Below are 17439 nucleotides of genomic sequence, written 5' to 3'. Positions count from 1 at the left end.
AATAATGAGTAACCAAACAATGGATGAACCAACAAATAAATAAATATTACTTCGAACTAAATAAGCTAAACAGGCATATCTTAACACATACATTTACTGACATTATCTGTTCCAATTCCAGTGACACTTCATGCATATTGTCTTGGGTATGATTCTGCTAAAATTCACTAGATCAAAAATACATAAACTAGCACTACACCCCTGATATATTGATTTTTCAAAGTAAAATGCCAATACCTATTATATTTATTTATTTGACCTTTCTTTACTCAGGGTAGCTCCTTCAATGTCAAATACAGATTTCCAAGGAGCCCCTGCATTTACAAAGATACAATGTGAATAAAAAGCAAAAATATATAGAGTATATAATGCATCCAAAGGTCTGGGGTAAACTACACCAGGCACAAAAAGAAACTCGTCAGTTATATTCATCCTTGCTGTTCAATAACTTGATAATTTTGGATTATTCTAAAATATACATTTTGTTTATTGGACTTTTCTTTCTCATTTGACACCTTGTTCGTGAGCATTGAGCAAGAATTGACCAAGATATGCGCCTCCAAACTCTCAAACCCCAAAATGAAAAGTTGCAATTTTAACGATTCAATTGTGCCTGTTATACTGTGTGCTTTATTGATTGGCTTGTGGTGTTTGTGTGCAATACAACGATGGGTTCCCATTGAAAATCATTGAAAATGCAACTTTCGATTTTGGGGTTTGAGGCTTTGGAGGCGCATATCTTGGTCAATTCTTGTTCGTTTTTCACGAACAGGGTGTCAAATGAGAAAGCAAAGGCCAATAAACAAAATGTATATTTCAGAATAATCCAAAATTATCAAGTTATTGAACAGCAAGGATGAATATAACTGACGAGTTTCTTTTTGTGCCTGGTGTAGTAAGGTGTCACTGGAGCTGGAATAGATAATAATTAGAAGTAAAATGCTTGACAACTCACTCCTCTTCTGATTCTTCTTCATCATCATCTTCATCCTCTTCCTCTGCAACTTTTCTTGAAGCAGCACCTTTGGTAGGAGGCTTAGCTTTCACTGGGGGTTCATCTTCTTCTGATTCTTCCTCTGTTTCCTCTTCCTCGTCATCTTCCTCATCCTCTTCTTCATCCTCTTCCTCATCATCATCCTCATCTTCACTAGGAGGATGCCTTTTACCATTCTGTGTTTGAGGTTTTATAGCATCTTTGGAGGTAGATTTTGTTGTTGATGATATGGTGTCCTCGCCCATCTTAACGTTACTGTAAAATAAATAAATTGGACAAAATTAGCATTAGCAAGAAAGCAGCGTGTTTGGAAACACTGATTAGAGTTGAGGTATAAGTATAGAGGATAATATTAATTGGTTGGAGTGAAACTATGGGAAAGATCACATAACAGACAACACAATAAGTAAGTTATTCCGGTCAGGTAAGGTTTCCTAAGCAATAACACATCTGTCTGGTGGTACGGATGTATTGCAAGGCTTCAAGGCTTCTTGAGTGGCATGCTCCATCATTGCAATGTTACTTTCATATTTTGCCCAGATTTTGTGCAAACAGCTATTGTAGAATAGATGTTATCCCCATAAGAGAATCAGGAGGAGTGCCAATGGGCAACCAGTGGCATCACGTGTATTGCCTTCAGTGTACTGTTCAATTACCAAGGTTTAGTAGGTATTCCACAACAAATATGTTACCAGAAATATTGGCAAATAACATCCACCACATACATCACCATTTCGTAAGTCAAATTTTTACTGTGTAAACGCATCCAATAAATGCAAAGGGGAATCAAATTTATATATTTTTTTATATTGGGCTAAAACCTTATACTATAAAGTGACCAAAGGAAGTTTTAAAAAAAATGTTTTGTGCAAGATATAAACAATAATAACTGTCAGTGTTCTAAATCAGTAAATAAAATAAACCTCTGGTATTTTAGCACGTAATTTTCAGTAAAATACTGTAAAATACCGTAATTTACCATAAAATTTGGTAAAATAAAAGACACCAAAGGAAAAGATATTTTTGAGATGTCTTAAAACATGATTCATGGTTAGAAAATTGAAAGGTTTCTTTCAGAAAATTGTTTTACTTGGAATACATATTATACTAAATGAGACACATCGCTACTAGGTCTCAAAAACACAAGTGGTTTTCCCAAGTAAAGTGTTGGATACGTGCTATCAAATGGTGTAACAGCACGTATCATACACTTTACTTGGAAAACCACTTTTATCCTTCATACAATGCTGTTTTACTTGGAATACATATTATACAAAATGAGATTAATTGCTAACTAGTATTCAGAATATTTTAATATCTTTTTGTTTTGATCAAAATTAATAGTTTGAGATGCAATATGGGAGGCCAAATGAGTCAAAAAGGTCTGAAAAATAAACAAAGGTCTCAAAAACATGATGCATGGTAAAAAATCAAAAGGTTTCCTTCAGGAAAAGGTCTTTCAATGTAATACCTTTATGATCAGATTAATGAATGCAACAACTTACAGATCAGAAATGAACAAAAAGAAAGTATTATCATCACAGTGAAGCACACTCTTGTGGAATATACATTATGTAGAAGTGAATAATAAAGCAGTACAGTGCAGTGCATCTTGTACAAGTGCAACAGACATCCAAAATAATCACATTCTATAGGACACAATTGAGGAACCTGTATTCATTAAACTTCAAAAAACTCCCTGTATTGAATTCTTTCCCTATCTTCTTAAAGCATGTAGAAATTTGAAGAGAATAATAAATAAATTGAAATGTTTTCCCCTCCCAATTCTCAATGCTCCCACCTTTTAATGACAAAGCTGGTTTGTGCACATGACTGCAATACGCAGATTTAGGGTTTCTCTACCGGAAGTCAATTTGTGCCGAAATTACTTCCCACATTGCAATAAGCGTATTGCATAACAATAGATACAGTTCGGAGGTTAATCAATATCCTTTGTTATGCAATACGCATAATGAATTGTGGGAAGGAATTTCGCCACAAATTGACTTCTGGTAGAGAAACCCTAAATCTGCATATTCAAACACTACAAACACTGATGTGTCACAGATTATGAGGAAGGAGAAGAAACATTTTTACCAAATCATCTCAAAATATTCCAGGAAACAGCTTCTGCTTACCGGTAACATAGCCCAGGCTTTTCAGTTTGGAGAGAGCGGGGGCCAAGACAACTTTCAAGGGTGGGCAAACATTGATGAAAATTATCAAAAATGGGCTAAAAAAAGTACAAAAAATGCCTAAAAATCTTAAATATGTGGGTGGCCAGCATCCCACATGGGAGCAAGACTTCTCACATGGGGAAGCTGTCCCTCATGGCTACGCCACTGGTGATTACAAGTTACTAAACTGAGCCTTTTAAGTTCAAATACAATTTGCAAGGATGTTAAACATGACTACATGAGCACACTATTAAAACAGACAATCAGTGAAAAGCAGTGCAAACCATTATGTGTACATATTAATCACAGCAGGCACATATAAAACATTCACCTCTCTCTTTTGCCTTCAAGTACTCCACTTGAACCGCCATCTTTCTTTCTGTCATTGCTGAGTGTCTTTGTTAATGGCCCATCTTCATCATCATCATCATCGTCTTCATCATCATCATCATCATCATCATCTTCACTTTCATCCTCCTCCTCATCATCATCATCTTCATCAGGTGGTGTTTTTGAAGTTGATGGTTTTAGTACCGGTTTAGTTGGTGGCGAGTCAAATACCTTTGAATCTGCCCAGTCACTATCCTCCCCCTCTTCCTCTTCTTCCTCAGTCTCCTCCTCTTCCTCTAATTCTGCTATTGTCATTACTTCATCTTTACTACTATCTTCCTTTCCTTTCCTATCACTTTTACTTGCTGTTTCTTTATCTTTGATACCTTTTGCTTTCAATTTTTCTTCCTTTTCCAACTTTTCTCTTTCCTTCTTTTCTCTCTTCTCTTTTTCCTTAGCTTCCTTTTCTAATCGTGCCTTGTCCTTTTTATCTTTCTTTTCTTTTTCCTTTCTCTCCTTCTCCAACTGTTTTTGATTCTTTGAGAGTTCTCCTTCAGATGCGTCCTTGGGTGATGAGTCCTTGCCAAGTTTGGACGATTTCCGAAAGAGTCCAAGCCGACCAAATTTAGAAGGGGAAGCACTTCTCTTATTATCTGCATTTGCATCTTCCTCTTCCTTCTCTTTCCCTTTCTCAGGCAAGTCTGTTAATTCCTCTTCTTCATCATCGTCGAAATCAGAACCAAGTTCCTCAACTTGAGTGGTGTCTTTCTTTGATTTGGGTTCACCGCCAGTCTCCTGTGCAACCTCGCTATATTTTCAAATGGATATGGTATTGAAAGTTTGGGCAAGAAAAATACAAGCAAAGATGCAGTAAGAAACAGCAATTGTATAAAGCCATGCACTAAAATATAATGGTGCCATTTTTAATGTGAAAACAACAAATTATACTAATGTGAAAAACAATCACTTGATCAATTTCTTCCTTTGATGTTTGGAAAAAACTAATCACAAATTTCATCGCAGGAAATGTGCAGTATATCAACAACTCTTCTACACATGGATCTGAAGATATGTTTTGATTACATGCTTTTTAGATAACATCCATCATTCAAACTACATTATACTTGCAAGCATTTGAAAAATATTCACCAAGAAAGAACATGTAATTTGCAAATCTAGACATTTTTATATTATTCCATGCAAATTCCTCTCCATATTTTATGCAATCTAACATTCATGAGGTCTTGGAATTTTCATGCACCGAACATCCATCGAATGACAAAAAGTATTTCCCTATACTTTGAACAGGGAAGATCCAAGCAAAATTTCCTTGAAGATTTACATGAACATCCCTGATATAATTTGTGTGTGTGTAATAAATCATATTATTTTAAGTACATTTGGTATCCTCAAGGCAGTGATGTCAGTACTTTGTAGCAATTAATTTGAACCGCCTTTGATTGCACATACTTATCCGAAACTCCAGTTCTTTGAGTCAATGCACACATTTTAATACTGAGCCCACTGGAGCCTGCATGGGTGTCACTTGAGGAAACCAAATGGACTATATAGCTGCATTGTTCACCTTATACTAGCAAATAAACTCATTAGCTATGTAAAAGAGTGCATGCATCAGATTATATCATTACAACTCATCCAGAAGCATCACCCAAACATTTTTAAAGTCTCACTATGAGAATACATTTTAATTAACAACACACCACACTGCGTCATCATCCCTATATCTTCGTGTCAAAAATTGCCGTGATAGTACGGCGAATCCTCTCGTTTTTCAAAAGCTACGCATGGCGATTTTGTTCGAGATTTGTTTTCAGGTAAAACACAGGTTTTGTTTCCAGTACACTAACTCGAAAAGCAATACACTAATTAGCGGGGCCTTGCTGTTTGCTGTGGATATCTTTAACTGCATTTTATAAGTAAAGATTTTGAAATCCAAAGTAAAAATTGTGATATTTTCAACTGTTTGAGAAATGAATTATACAAAGGAACCCGTGTAAAACCCAGGTGCTGTATCTATAATACAATGTACATTTATCGACTTTCTTTATCTGCGTCAATAATAGAATATCGATTCAATCGAAGTGAATACATGTCTCCATTTTGAGTTTGTACTACACCTCTGAAAGCGTCTGGTAGGCCTCCTTTTCTTGCGTTAGGTGAAATACCAATCGCCTGTCGCTCACCAATGGAGTATTAAGTTTATATTTATAACACTGGCTGTTGACACTGTGCACCATGCTTTTGTAAAACAGTCAGCCAATCAGTTTAATAATCTCATGGGTAAATTTCACAAATCTGTGTGATGCACTGTAAAGTCATATGACATTACACAATTGGTACACATTAATACAAGAAATTTAATACATTACCAAAGTGGAAGAAGGGCCCAACTCTGCCATTTTACAAAAATATGCTAGACCCGGGCAATATATATACAGGGATATTTATGCTGATATTTAATGCAATTGTAAAAGTAAGCTTAATTATCAATAGTAGATAGTTTGACCTTTTGAGTATGACTCAATAGTAGGGGTGTGATTTTCGGGTAATTTTGTGCCCGGGAACCCGGCGCATTTTTCGGGCGGGTAACCGGGTACAAAAAAATAAAAAAAAAAACTAAATGCTATCATGGTTGACCTAAAAAAAAAAAAAAAAAAAATTGCACATTGTTTTGTAATTTTAATATGAAAATTGATACATAGTTTTCATGTCATACTCTATTAATGATATCAAAATGCATTGAATTTGAATGCATTTTGATATCATTAATAGAGTATGACATGAAAACTATGTATCAATTTTCATATTAAAATTACAAAACAATGTGCAAAATTCAATTTTTTTTTTTTTTTTTTTTTTTTTTTTAGGTCAACCATGATCTAGCATTTAGGTCTAGAATCCAGAGACACTACAAAACCGAAAAAAAATTTGAAAAAAAAATAATAATAATAATATTACCGTATTGGTCCGAGTATAGTCCCACCTGTTTTTTATGTGAAATTTTTTCACAATTGGGGGTGGGATTATACTCAATTTCAAAAAAAAAAAAAAAAAAAAAATTTTTTTTTTTTTAAGTTTATTTTTCGGTTTTGGAGTGTCCTGGACCTAGACCTAGATGCTAGGATCATTCACGGTTGACCTAAAAAAAAAAAAAAAAAAAAAAAAAAAATTCAAGATATTTTGTATTTTTAATATGAAAATTGATACTTTGTATTCATGTCATACTCTATTAATGATTTCAAAATGCATTGAATTTGAATGCATTTTGAAATCATTAATAGAGTATGACATGAAAACAAAGTATCAATTTTCATATTAAAAATACAAAATATCTTGAAATTTTTTTTTTTTAATTTTTTTTTAGGTCAACCATGAATGATCCTAGCATCTAGGTCTAGGTCCAGGACACTCCAAAACCGAAAAAATAAACTTAAAAAAAAAAAAAAAAAAAATTTTTTTTACAATTTCTGAAATTTTTCGAAAAATGGGGGTGGGATTATACTCGAGCGTGGGACTATACTCGGACGAATACGGTAATAATAATATATATTTTTTTTTTTTTTTTTTTTAATTTGGGTACCAGGCAGGGAATTTCCTGCCGGGTAATAGGATTATCGGGCTCACACCCTTACTCAATAGCTCTAAAATAGTAACATACTAAGAAAGCAGGATATGTCAAACCTCCCAGTCTGGATATGTGTACATCCATATCAAAAGCGATGCACTTATCGGCTGCTACATGTGTCTCTCATTTCACATAATAACTAGGAATAAATACCAGACTCATATCAAGTGTAGGTCACTTCAAATCATCCCAAAGTCAAATTGTACAAGGAATGTTCTCTGTATTCCTAAACCATGTGACTTGGGATGATTTGAAGTGACCTTCCACTTCGGAGATGAGTCTGGTATTTATTCCTAGCCATTATGTGAAATGAGACACATGTAGCAATAGCAGCCGAGAAGTGCATCCTTTTGATGTGGATGTACACATATTTTATTATAATTTATTATTTTTCCCCAGCAAGTGCTAAGGAAGTACCGTGACTGCCGAGTATAGTCCCACCCCGTTTTTGGGTGAACATTTTTCAAAATTGGGGGTGGGACTATACTCAATTTCAAAAAAAAAAAAAAAAAAAAATTTTTTTTTTTTTCGGTTTTGAGTGTCCCTGGACCTAGACCTAAATGCTAGGATCATTCATGGTTGACCTAAAAAAAAAAAAAAAAAAAAAAATTTCAAGATGTTTTGTTATTTTAATATGAAAATTGATAATTTGTATTCATGTCATATCTATTAATGATTTCAAAATGCATTGAATTTGAATGCATTTTGAAATCATTAATAAAACATCTTGAATTTTTTTTTTTTTTTTTTTAGGTCAGCCATGAATGATCCTAGCATTTAGGTCTAGGTCCTGGGACACTCAAAGCCGAAAAAAAATAAATAACTTTAAAAAAATTGATTTTTTTTTTTTTTTTTTTTTAATTTCTGAAATTTTCCGAAGGTTTGGGGGTGGGACTTTACGCGAAGGTGGGACTATACTCGCGTCAGTACGGTACTATTTGAAATTCTGTGAAATTTCTCTGTTTTTGTAAAACAGAGAAATTCAGGCTCTAGAACAAAGTAGTTACACACTTTAACTCAATCAGAACTGTGATGCATGTTCTTGTGGAACTACTAAGGGAACTCATGCTGGCTGTGATGGTCAATCAAGACATAGGCTGATTAGGTAACTGCACCAGTACATGTACTATGGTTTATGCATTGCAGTGACTTGGTTTACTGTGTACACCAACCAGCAATACCTGCAAAATGTGCCGTGCCATTCTAATCTTGGCGTTGTGCACTGCAAATCACCTAATTATTTTAAAGGGCATTTCGTGATCCACAGCCTCATCCCCTCACTTTTCTCAAAAAAAGTTGAGATTTTTATATCACTGGAAACCTCTGGCTATATAATGTTTATGTACCAAATATTTCTTGCAGATTAATTCGTTTAGCAAAAAAATTTTGCCAAATTTGAATTTCGTTCTGGTATACCAGAACGAAATTACAACAGTGGCCTATGGAGCAGTGTAATACACATAATCATGCATAACTCGCAAAATCGGAATCAACTGAAATTTTGGAAATAAGCTTTTTTCGTGGACATCTACTGAAAAATGTCATAAAAAGAGAATGCTAGGATCACGAAATCCTTCTTTAAGTTACAATAGCTAAGCTAACTCTAAATTTACACTGTTGAGACATATCGCTTTATTGCACCAGGAAAATGATCAACAGATTCAAGTGGATGACAACATGTACTCACCGAAAGTAGTCTTCCTCTACGTCATCAGGTTGCAACTTTTCACTGATACGATTTAATTGTTTCTAGAAAATACAAAAGAAATAAGATTAAATTGTGCACATATGCAACAAAATATTTTACACACATTTTGTAATTATCATTGATGTTAGGGACAATACTTGGTCAAATAGTCAGAGAGAAAACATTTGTCCCTAATACGTATTCTCACACTTATGATTAAATGCACACACCCCTAAGGGAGTGTTCATAAATACTTTGGTGGGGGACCGGGCACTGGAAATTTTTGGAATCTCTGACGGTTTTACCATCCTAGTGAGGGGTTATTTATGACTGACCCTACACCCAACTGCAGACATTGTTTATGATGCCTTGTTATGCTATTTGTCCAGCAAGCATGGATGTCCTCAGTACCTATGTGTCCCCCTTTTACAGTGTTTTCTCATGTGTGTGTGTCTAATTGTCAAAGCGTTAAAAAAGAACACACACCCACTTTCGTAGGCAAGAAAACAAGGACCTCATTCTGCATATGATTTAATACTATCTAACCGAGGACTCACACACCTGTTCTTAATCGACATACTGTGGACCTCACACACACACCAGACCACTTACTATCCGACAGTGGCCCGTCCTATTTACCCCCATAGGTGGACCCATTTTAAAAGCATTTTTACGTTATTTGTCATGTCCTGGTTATATCCAATAGACCGAGGACGTTCACGGTCGGAGGTGTGTCCTCATTTGTCATGTGTGTATCCTTATGTAGGTCCTCGTTTGGAGGTATTGACAAACGCATACAAACACACACCACACACACACATACCTTAAATGACTCTACTCTGTGGATTTCTTCTTCTTTGGCTTCTTCGAAACGACTCTCTGACATGCCTTCCTTGCCCTTGAAAATGCACAAAAATATAAAATTTTTATACAAAATATACTAATTCCAACTTACAAAACAGCCAATTCCTGGCTCAATGTTTTGAATAGGGATTATTTGTTATCATATACCTATATCAATATCTCACCCTTCATCTGAAATGAATATATCTCACAAAAATAACTCCTACGAATTTACATACTGATGATATCATTAAGTCAAGGAAGCACAGTGCTATATATATCTAGGTAGCCTCGGTTTCAGGCGTTAGGGCGCCTGGGATAGTGTTTTTTTTTCTTCTTTTTTCTGTTCTTTTCAATTTTTTTTTTTTTTTCTCAATTTTTTTTTATTCTGATCTCTCTAAGTCTTGTCCACCTACTGCTGAACAGATCGCTAGTGGCCCAGCCGGTCATGGTTTAGAAAAACAGGGATAAACCAGAGAAAATTGCTGATCCCAATTTTCATTTATCAATCGCTGAAAACAAAAGAATTTTAACACTTTCTTTGCCAATATCTCAAAATCAATATTGGCGACATCCGACTCATTTCCCTTGATCGTGTCACATATACATGTACCTTCAAATGAAAAAAAAAATTTTTTGATGATTTCTGCAGGAAACGGAACTTTACCTTTAGAATTTGCACAATTTCCACAGTTAACTTTTAATAGTTACTCAAGACTCGAGTATATGCAATCAAAGCATTATCAAATTACCCAACAGTTGATCAACTCACAATGCCTTCCTACATGTATAAATATCACCATGTTAATGAAACCACTAGTGTATTCTGAAAATAGCTGATTCATCACTTTAGTCAAGACAGCACTTAAACAAAGAGTGTTTCAACAAAATCAAACATCAAGGATACACATTTATACTTGGTAACTATGGAGACAACAAGAGCATATGTAGCTTATATGAGATAGTTGTCATAGTAACAAAGTTGTTATTTTCAACTGCAATATTAAGAGCTAATTAGTGAAGAAACATACCTTGGATAGTTTATTGACCTTCTGTTCCAGTTTATTCAACTTCTTATGTAGATCTTGACATCTGTAAAAGATACATGTCAATGTATTTTATGATTCATGAGAAAAGTACAAAATGAAAATGGAATCACATTTAAGGTGGATTAGGCAATTTAGAAAATGCTCTAAGCAAGTTTTATACAGATTAATAGAAAAGGGCTAAGTACATTGATCAAAATATCTTTTTTGTTTGAAGCAAATTAGATATATGGGTTTCTTTTATATTTTATTTGTATCCTATTGTTTTTCCCAATAATCAATGTAGTTTATGACCTAACATGACTGAAAAAGCACATGGATATGTAATTTTTGCCAATACTTTGTGTAAAAGGCAATGCATAAATGTTCAGGGTACTTTTATACATTTATATTTGTTCAGGGTACTTTTATTTTGCAGAATTTTGCCTTGAAACTTGGTCAAATTGTTTCTAATGTTTTCTAATGTACTATATTAATTGTCAACCCACCCTCAGTTTGCATATTTGCATAATTAATGAGCTAATTTGCATAAATGCTAATTATTTGAAGGAAAATGTACTGTGTCTTATAATGCACATTATTCTACTAAAGACTGCATATCACCCAAATTTTGTATACGTTTGAATAAATTTGCATAAATTAATAAATGAATAAACATAATATCATAATATTACAAAAAGCAACTTTCCCCCAAACATTAAGGCAAATCATGATCATCACTACATGTAAAAAATATATTTTGCTCTAACCAGGAGGACTGGGTCTCAAAACAATAATCATAACTTTATACGCAACACTGCCTAGGCTATTATTTTGATAAATAATATTGCAATGTTATTTTACATTCTAGTTTATGCATTCTTTTGAAAGGACAGAGCTTTTAATACTTATTAATGCATTCACCCTCAAAGTTGTGCCCTTCCTAATTAGCAATGAAGGCATTTCATTACATCACATTTTGAATCTGACCTCTTCATTTGAAACAAACCAATGCACAGATTTAATTCCTACTAAAAATAGATAGTAATCATTAGGAGCTTTGACTGACTAACCTTGCATCCAATTTCTTCATGCGTGGTTCTCTGTCTTTAAGGGCCGCATCATCCAGTACACCTTGGCATTCCAACACAAATGCATCAAGCTGCAATATACAAGTAGACAAAAAAAGTTGTGTTGTTATTGATCCTGCCAAGCATATATTGTTGTTGTTGTTGGGTACTATTCTTGGGTAGTGTTGCATTTTGTTTTGTTTTTATGCACAAATTGTAAAAAGAAGAAGTTACAAGTCGACCATAAATCACTAGTTATTCAAGATTTAGGTATCCCAGGCAAACCTTAGTTAACACATTTGCTAGTCAGCGAAATTCGCGAGACCGGGGCCCAAACACAATGCATATTTACATAGAAATTTGAATTTTTTTTTTTCGAGAATAGGTCGGTGAAGGAAACCTACATAGATATGTTTTCTATACTTCACTTGACCCACATATATGATTTTTTATGGTGATAATCAAGTCGCACATGGAATTTTAGAGGATTTTGATAGCAGTTCCATTAAAAAAGCTGCTATCGCCATGAGACTAAGATCTAGAAACACCCCTTATGCCGTTTTGGGGAATTTTGCTAGCAGAATCTTTTTGATGGAAGTCAATCTTTGACAAGATGTAACTTTGTTACGGAAAGTGCTATGACAAAAATGTTTTCAGTTTTGGCTTTCTTTACTCAAGGGCTTTAATTTGATATGTAAAATGATGCAGTTTGATGGCAAATTTGAATTCACCTGGCATACCTACAAGATTTGAACTGCAGAAATACTGCTTGTATTTAGCAGCCAGAGACATATTACATTAGCATACATTGCTAGCTGTTTAGTAGAAGCAAAGGTAATTAAAAAGTATCTAATTTATGCTCTATCTTAAACTACAAAGAGCCTGAGAGGACATGGTAAAACTAATTATATTACGCCTATGTACATTATAATTTCACATATGTACATTTTTTTGCATTTTCTGGGAAATCACATTTTTTTGTGGTTTCTGGAAAATTGTGGAGAGTTTTTTGGCTTCCAAAATCACATTTTCCCCCTGTACTTACACTAAAGTATATGATAACTTTGCTGATATTAAGTTGATATGAAATAAATAGAAAGTATGCTACAGTCACCTGCTGTTCAAGACAGGGGTAGCATTAAGGCCCGAAAGTCGGGGGTTGTTTTCCCGTGTTTTGCACTCCCGAGCTTGCAGAAAATCCAAATACATGGGGTGAAAATTAAATCTCAAGTGTGAAAAATGTTTTGCAGTGTAGTCAGGGGTAGGAGTAAGGTCCAAAAGTAGAGGGTCAGAGTTCACCCCGAGCTTGCACATTCCCAATATATGGAGGGTGAAAAATTAATATTTTTTTAATTTAGGGCGTCATTCACCCCCAATCGGGGGTTAACGCTACCCCTGGTTCAAGATGCTCATTTTCCTGTTTATGTTGTTTAATCTAATGTTTAACATTACTGCAATTGTTTTATCTTGTTACATCTGGCAGCCAATAAAGTCATCTGTTGTCTTTGTTGTATATGTTTTTCATTTTTCTTTTGATTTGTATCAATTTATATGAATAGAGATGATGAAATATTTATATTATTGATATCGTACATGTGATATGATATGATCAGTGAAACAAGGTTGCAACAATCCATTGACATACATGTACAATGTAGTAGAGAACACTGACCAAGAAAGAGAAATGGACTGAAATGGGTATGAACAAAGATGCTAAATGACCTGGAGGAATACATTGTGTAGCTGATATAAATGTTTGCTTGTTTGCCCTTAAGGGATCTGGAATGAGCGTTTTGATCGTTTCGACAGTATTTTTTGTGGGACATGAGAGCACATGAGGCATATCGAATTGCATTCTGAATATGAAGAATGTCTTTCTGATATCAAATAATTTTCATTTTTTGAAATTCACGATATAATACAAATTTTATGACAAATTATCAAAATTTGATATTTTTCAAATTTTTGATATATAACCGTCCTCGAAGTAAATTTTATAAATCTGATGATGTATTCTTAAAGTGTATGTAGCTGGGAGGAAAAGCCAGCGATCAATTGAAAATTTTGACCTTTCATATTGAAGATATGGATTTTTTCCCAAAAGACCTAATTTTTTTGGTGTTTTGGGAAAAAAAAATCCATATCTTCAATACTAAAGGTCAAAATTTTCAATTGTTCGTCGGCTTTTCATCCCACCTACATACACGTTAAGTATAAAGCATCAGATTTATAAAGTTTACTTCGAGTACTGTTAAATATCAAAATGTCAATTTTAATGATTTGCCATAAAATGTGTATTACATTGCGAATTTCAAAAAATCAAAATTATTTGATATCAGAAGGACATTCTTCAGTATTCAGAATGCAATTGATATGTCTGATGTGCTATAATGTCCCACAATAAATACTGTCCAAACGTTCATACCCCATCCCTTAAGAAACACAAATTTGGAGGGTGGGTAAGTTGATCCTTTTTTTAATGGGCACTTTGGCCATTTTGACCATTGTGGAAAGTGAAACCACATCTTACAGCTTTAAAACTAAAGCTATTGAGCAACTGTCCTGTGACGTCTGTCAAGAGGCTGTCCTGACCTGGTGTTTTGATTGTATTTTAAGCGAATTGTAAGGTACATAAGAATGTTGGAAAAAACCCTGAAAAAATAAAATTACAATCAATCAATCAATCAATCAATCAATCAATCAATAAATATATAAATAAACCCAAGATCATTATTCTTAATATATCAATATACAGGGGAAAGAAGAATTACGCATCGCACACTAGCACATTCAAACATGAATTTACAAATGTAAACATAACATGCATAGGCAGATCAGGGCTGTCAACTCTCATGCATTGGCCGTGAGTCTCACGCATTGGGTCACTTTCTCACGCCAAGGTAGTATGATCTCACGCCTAGGTAGTAAAACTCAAGCATAAAGCTGGAAAATGAGTAAAATCTCACGCATCGTCATGGATAATTTGTTGCTCCTACCCCCCCGCTTTTCACATTCCTGAACGCCGTAGCACAAATAGTCATGGTACAAAATGAACATTGGAGTCGGCAAACCCCGGTAGTGGTACGCCTCTGTCTCACACCAAGCAATTCAAAAAAGTTGAGAGCCCTGAGGCAGATATATCAGAGAAAAAACTCCGGACATACCTGCCTGTGCGGAATGCTTTTTGGATGAATTTTGCTAACTGAATCTTTTTGATGATTTCAAGTCAATCTTTGACTAGATGTAGGCCTAACTTTGCTACGGAAAGAGCATAGATGTGGCCCCATTGAATGTTTGTGCATTGATCTTGGCTGCCAGCTGAGTGCTGTTTTCATATCACTGTAGTGATTGCATTTTAGGTTGTTTGGATGAAAGAAAATATTGGTGACTTTAGTTAACAGTTTCCTCTTTTGCGTCATTTAAAAAAAATTTAGTACTATTTTGAGAAGTTGAAAAATTTTGCGGTCAAAAGTTTTGGCTTTTTTAACTATCATTTATTTTGATGAAGGAATATATACATGTAGGTCATTTTCTGAAACACACATGTCCATTTAGTACATTATATTTATCTACGTCCAGGTGTAATATGAGCAAAATCTATGGACAGAAACCTTCTTTTTGAACATGATAAAAGTGGTAATGTGGACGGAAAATTCCAAAATGTGCAATCAACTATGCATGAAAAGCTGAGCATGCTGAGTGAATGTATGAATTGAGTCTTACAAAAGGTCACACATTCATGACATTTGTCCATTGCTTTAAATGGATAATGATGGACCAAAATTGTGCATGTTTGGTAAACCTAAAAATCCTCTAACTCTCTTATTATTTGACTATGGGCAATAATTTTGGTATCATTTAAAGCATTTTTTAAACCCTTTCCAATGATATCAGTTACACAGGAATTATTTGCTTTTGAATTTTGTTGTCACATACCGTATTTCGTCAAATAAACGCCCCCGGGGGCGTTACATTTTCCAAACGGGGGCGTTTATTCAAGGTCAATTTTAGAACGATAATACCCGTTAAAATCATTAGGTAAACTTAAAACTCGCGCTAAAATGACGAACTATGAACTAGAAACACTGACTTCTGGTTCACTTCCGGGTTTCCAATCCAGATTTTCACCAAAAAGTGACGCTATTATCGACCATGTGTGCAACTTGGTAAGCTTACTACACAAGATAGCATGGAAATATCGGCATTTTTGAAACATCTTGGTTGAAAAAAGTGGTGGGGGTCGTTTATTTGAGGGGGCGACTATTTGACTAAATACGGTACCTATTTTATATGCAGGCATAGACTTTAAGCATCATATTTCGAGGCGCGGAAAGACACCAAATTGGTGTTGTATGACCTTTGACATTCTTTTGTGGCGAGTGACATGGTCTTTCAATTCACGCCGAGTGTCCATGACAGACGTGACTTAGTACGAGGAACCCATACCGTAGTACACTCTGCACAACGGTATGGGACGAAGTGTAGGGCCTATACAAAAAGCTAGTGCAACGCAATTGCATGGTTTCAATTAGAGTTTGCACTAAAAAATACAAGGCTCCTGTAGCTTAAATAGTTGCATGTTTGTCATAAATATTAATTACACAGCTTCTTGTACTTCTTACCTAAACTTCTATGGCAATGCTTGAAATTGTAATAAATACTCCATTATTTTATCTAGAATAAATAAAAATTCATTAGCACATGATCCAAGTCGGCGCACCAAAACTGAGATGGCACTTCAGTGCAAACTTAGATAGCGCGTCACACTGGCAATAACAAAAATGTCATACCGATAAATGATGTGTCTGTTTGCCCGTTTTTCTAAGTTTGCGTTGCGAACTAGACGTGACTATGCTTCAGTGGTCATGAAAGAATTCAAAAGATAACCTCTGCCCCAATAATCCCAAGCTATTGTCTGAAACTGCACCTCGGAAAATGTATGGTAAGAACTCAGTCCTCAAATGATAGTCATATAACATGTATAACGACCATGGCCATCGCCATGCGACCTAGTTCACCACGTAAAACTTGTATGGCTCAAAATTCGGACCGCTCGCCATTAAGTTTACTGCTTTATTTGTTTTGAAAGTTGTTGACGTTTTAACGATCCCCGATTCCCGGTCGATTATTTTAACTGTGTCACGTCACATGCATGACGCTGGTGGGTACCAACCAAACTTCAAAAAAAAAAAAAAACCTCGATCGCCGATAACGATGTGATATGGGACTTACATAGGATTACACAGAGAGATATTTTGCCAAAATTTGACCATTTCTATTTAGCTTGGCCCTACTTTGTCTGCGTTATATGAAAAAGGACAGTCTTAAGTAAGTAAATGTACAACGCTTTTGATGTTTTGAAGTTTTGGGAGACTGGGTCTGGAGGGATCAGAACAAAAAAATGATGGAGCCTATTCTTGAATGTGTAATATTCCTTCAACCAGTTGCCGTGCGGCAACAGTCTTATACGATGGACAGATAGTATACAAATATTTACTGCTCATGAGGGATCTGGTGGAATCTATTGGTCCCCTCGGTGAACTGGAGACCGTGAGCCTACTATTTCCCGAGACCGCCAGGTCGAGGGAAATAGTAGGCTCACGGTCTCCAGTTCACCGAGGGGACCAATAGATTCCACCAGATCCCGAATTTAGAGCAGTAAATATT

General features: G+C 35.0%; 1 protein-coding gene across 1 annotated transcript in view; it reads right to left on the bottom strand.

Annotated features, from left to right (window-relative positions):
• LOC140152391 (nephrocystin-1-like) overlaps positions 1–17439 on the bottom strand; it is a 51396-nt gene that overhangs the window by 33021 nt on the left and 936 nt on the right. The window contains exons 2-7 of the mRNA XM_072174697.1: positions 11776–11864; positions 10709–10769; positions 9658–9732; positions 8835–8896; positions 3503–4309; positions 956–1249 (exon numbers count right to left, since the gene is read on the bottom strand). Coding sequence (XP_072030798.1) covers positions 956–1249; positions 3503–4309; positions 8835–8896; positions 9658–9732; positions 10709–10769; positions 11776–11864 — 1388 coding nt within the window. The remainder of the gene's footprint in view (positions 1–955; positions 1250–3502; positions 4310–8834; positions 8897–9657; positions 9733–10708; positions 10770–11775; positions 11865–17439) is intronic.

The sequence above is a fragment of the Amphiura filiformis genome, chromosome 5, assembly GCF_039555335.1.
Source record: "Amphiura filiformis chromosome 5, Afil_fr2py, whole genome shotgun sequence".
Lineage (NCBI taxonomy): Eukaryota > Metazoa > Echinodermata > Ophiuroidea > Amphilepidida > Amphiuridae > Amphiura > Amphiura filiformis.
Note: the sequence above shows the minus strand (reverse complement) of the source record. Positions and strands in the feature narration are given on the sequence as shown.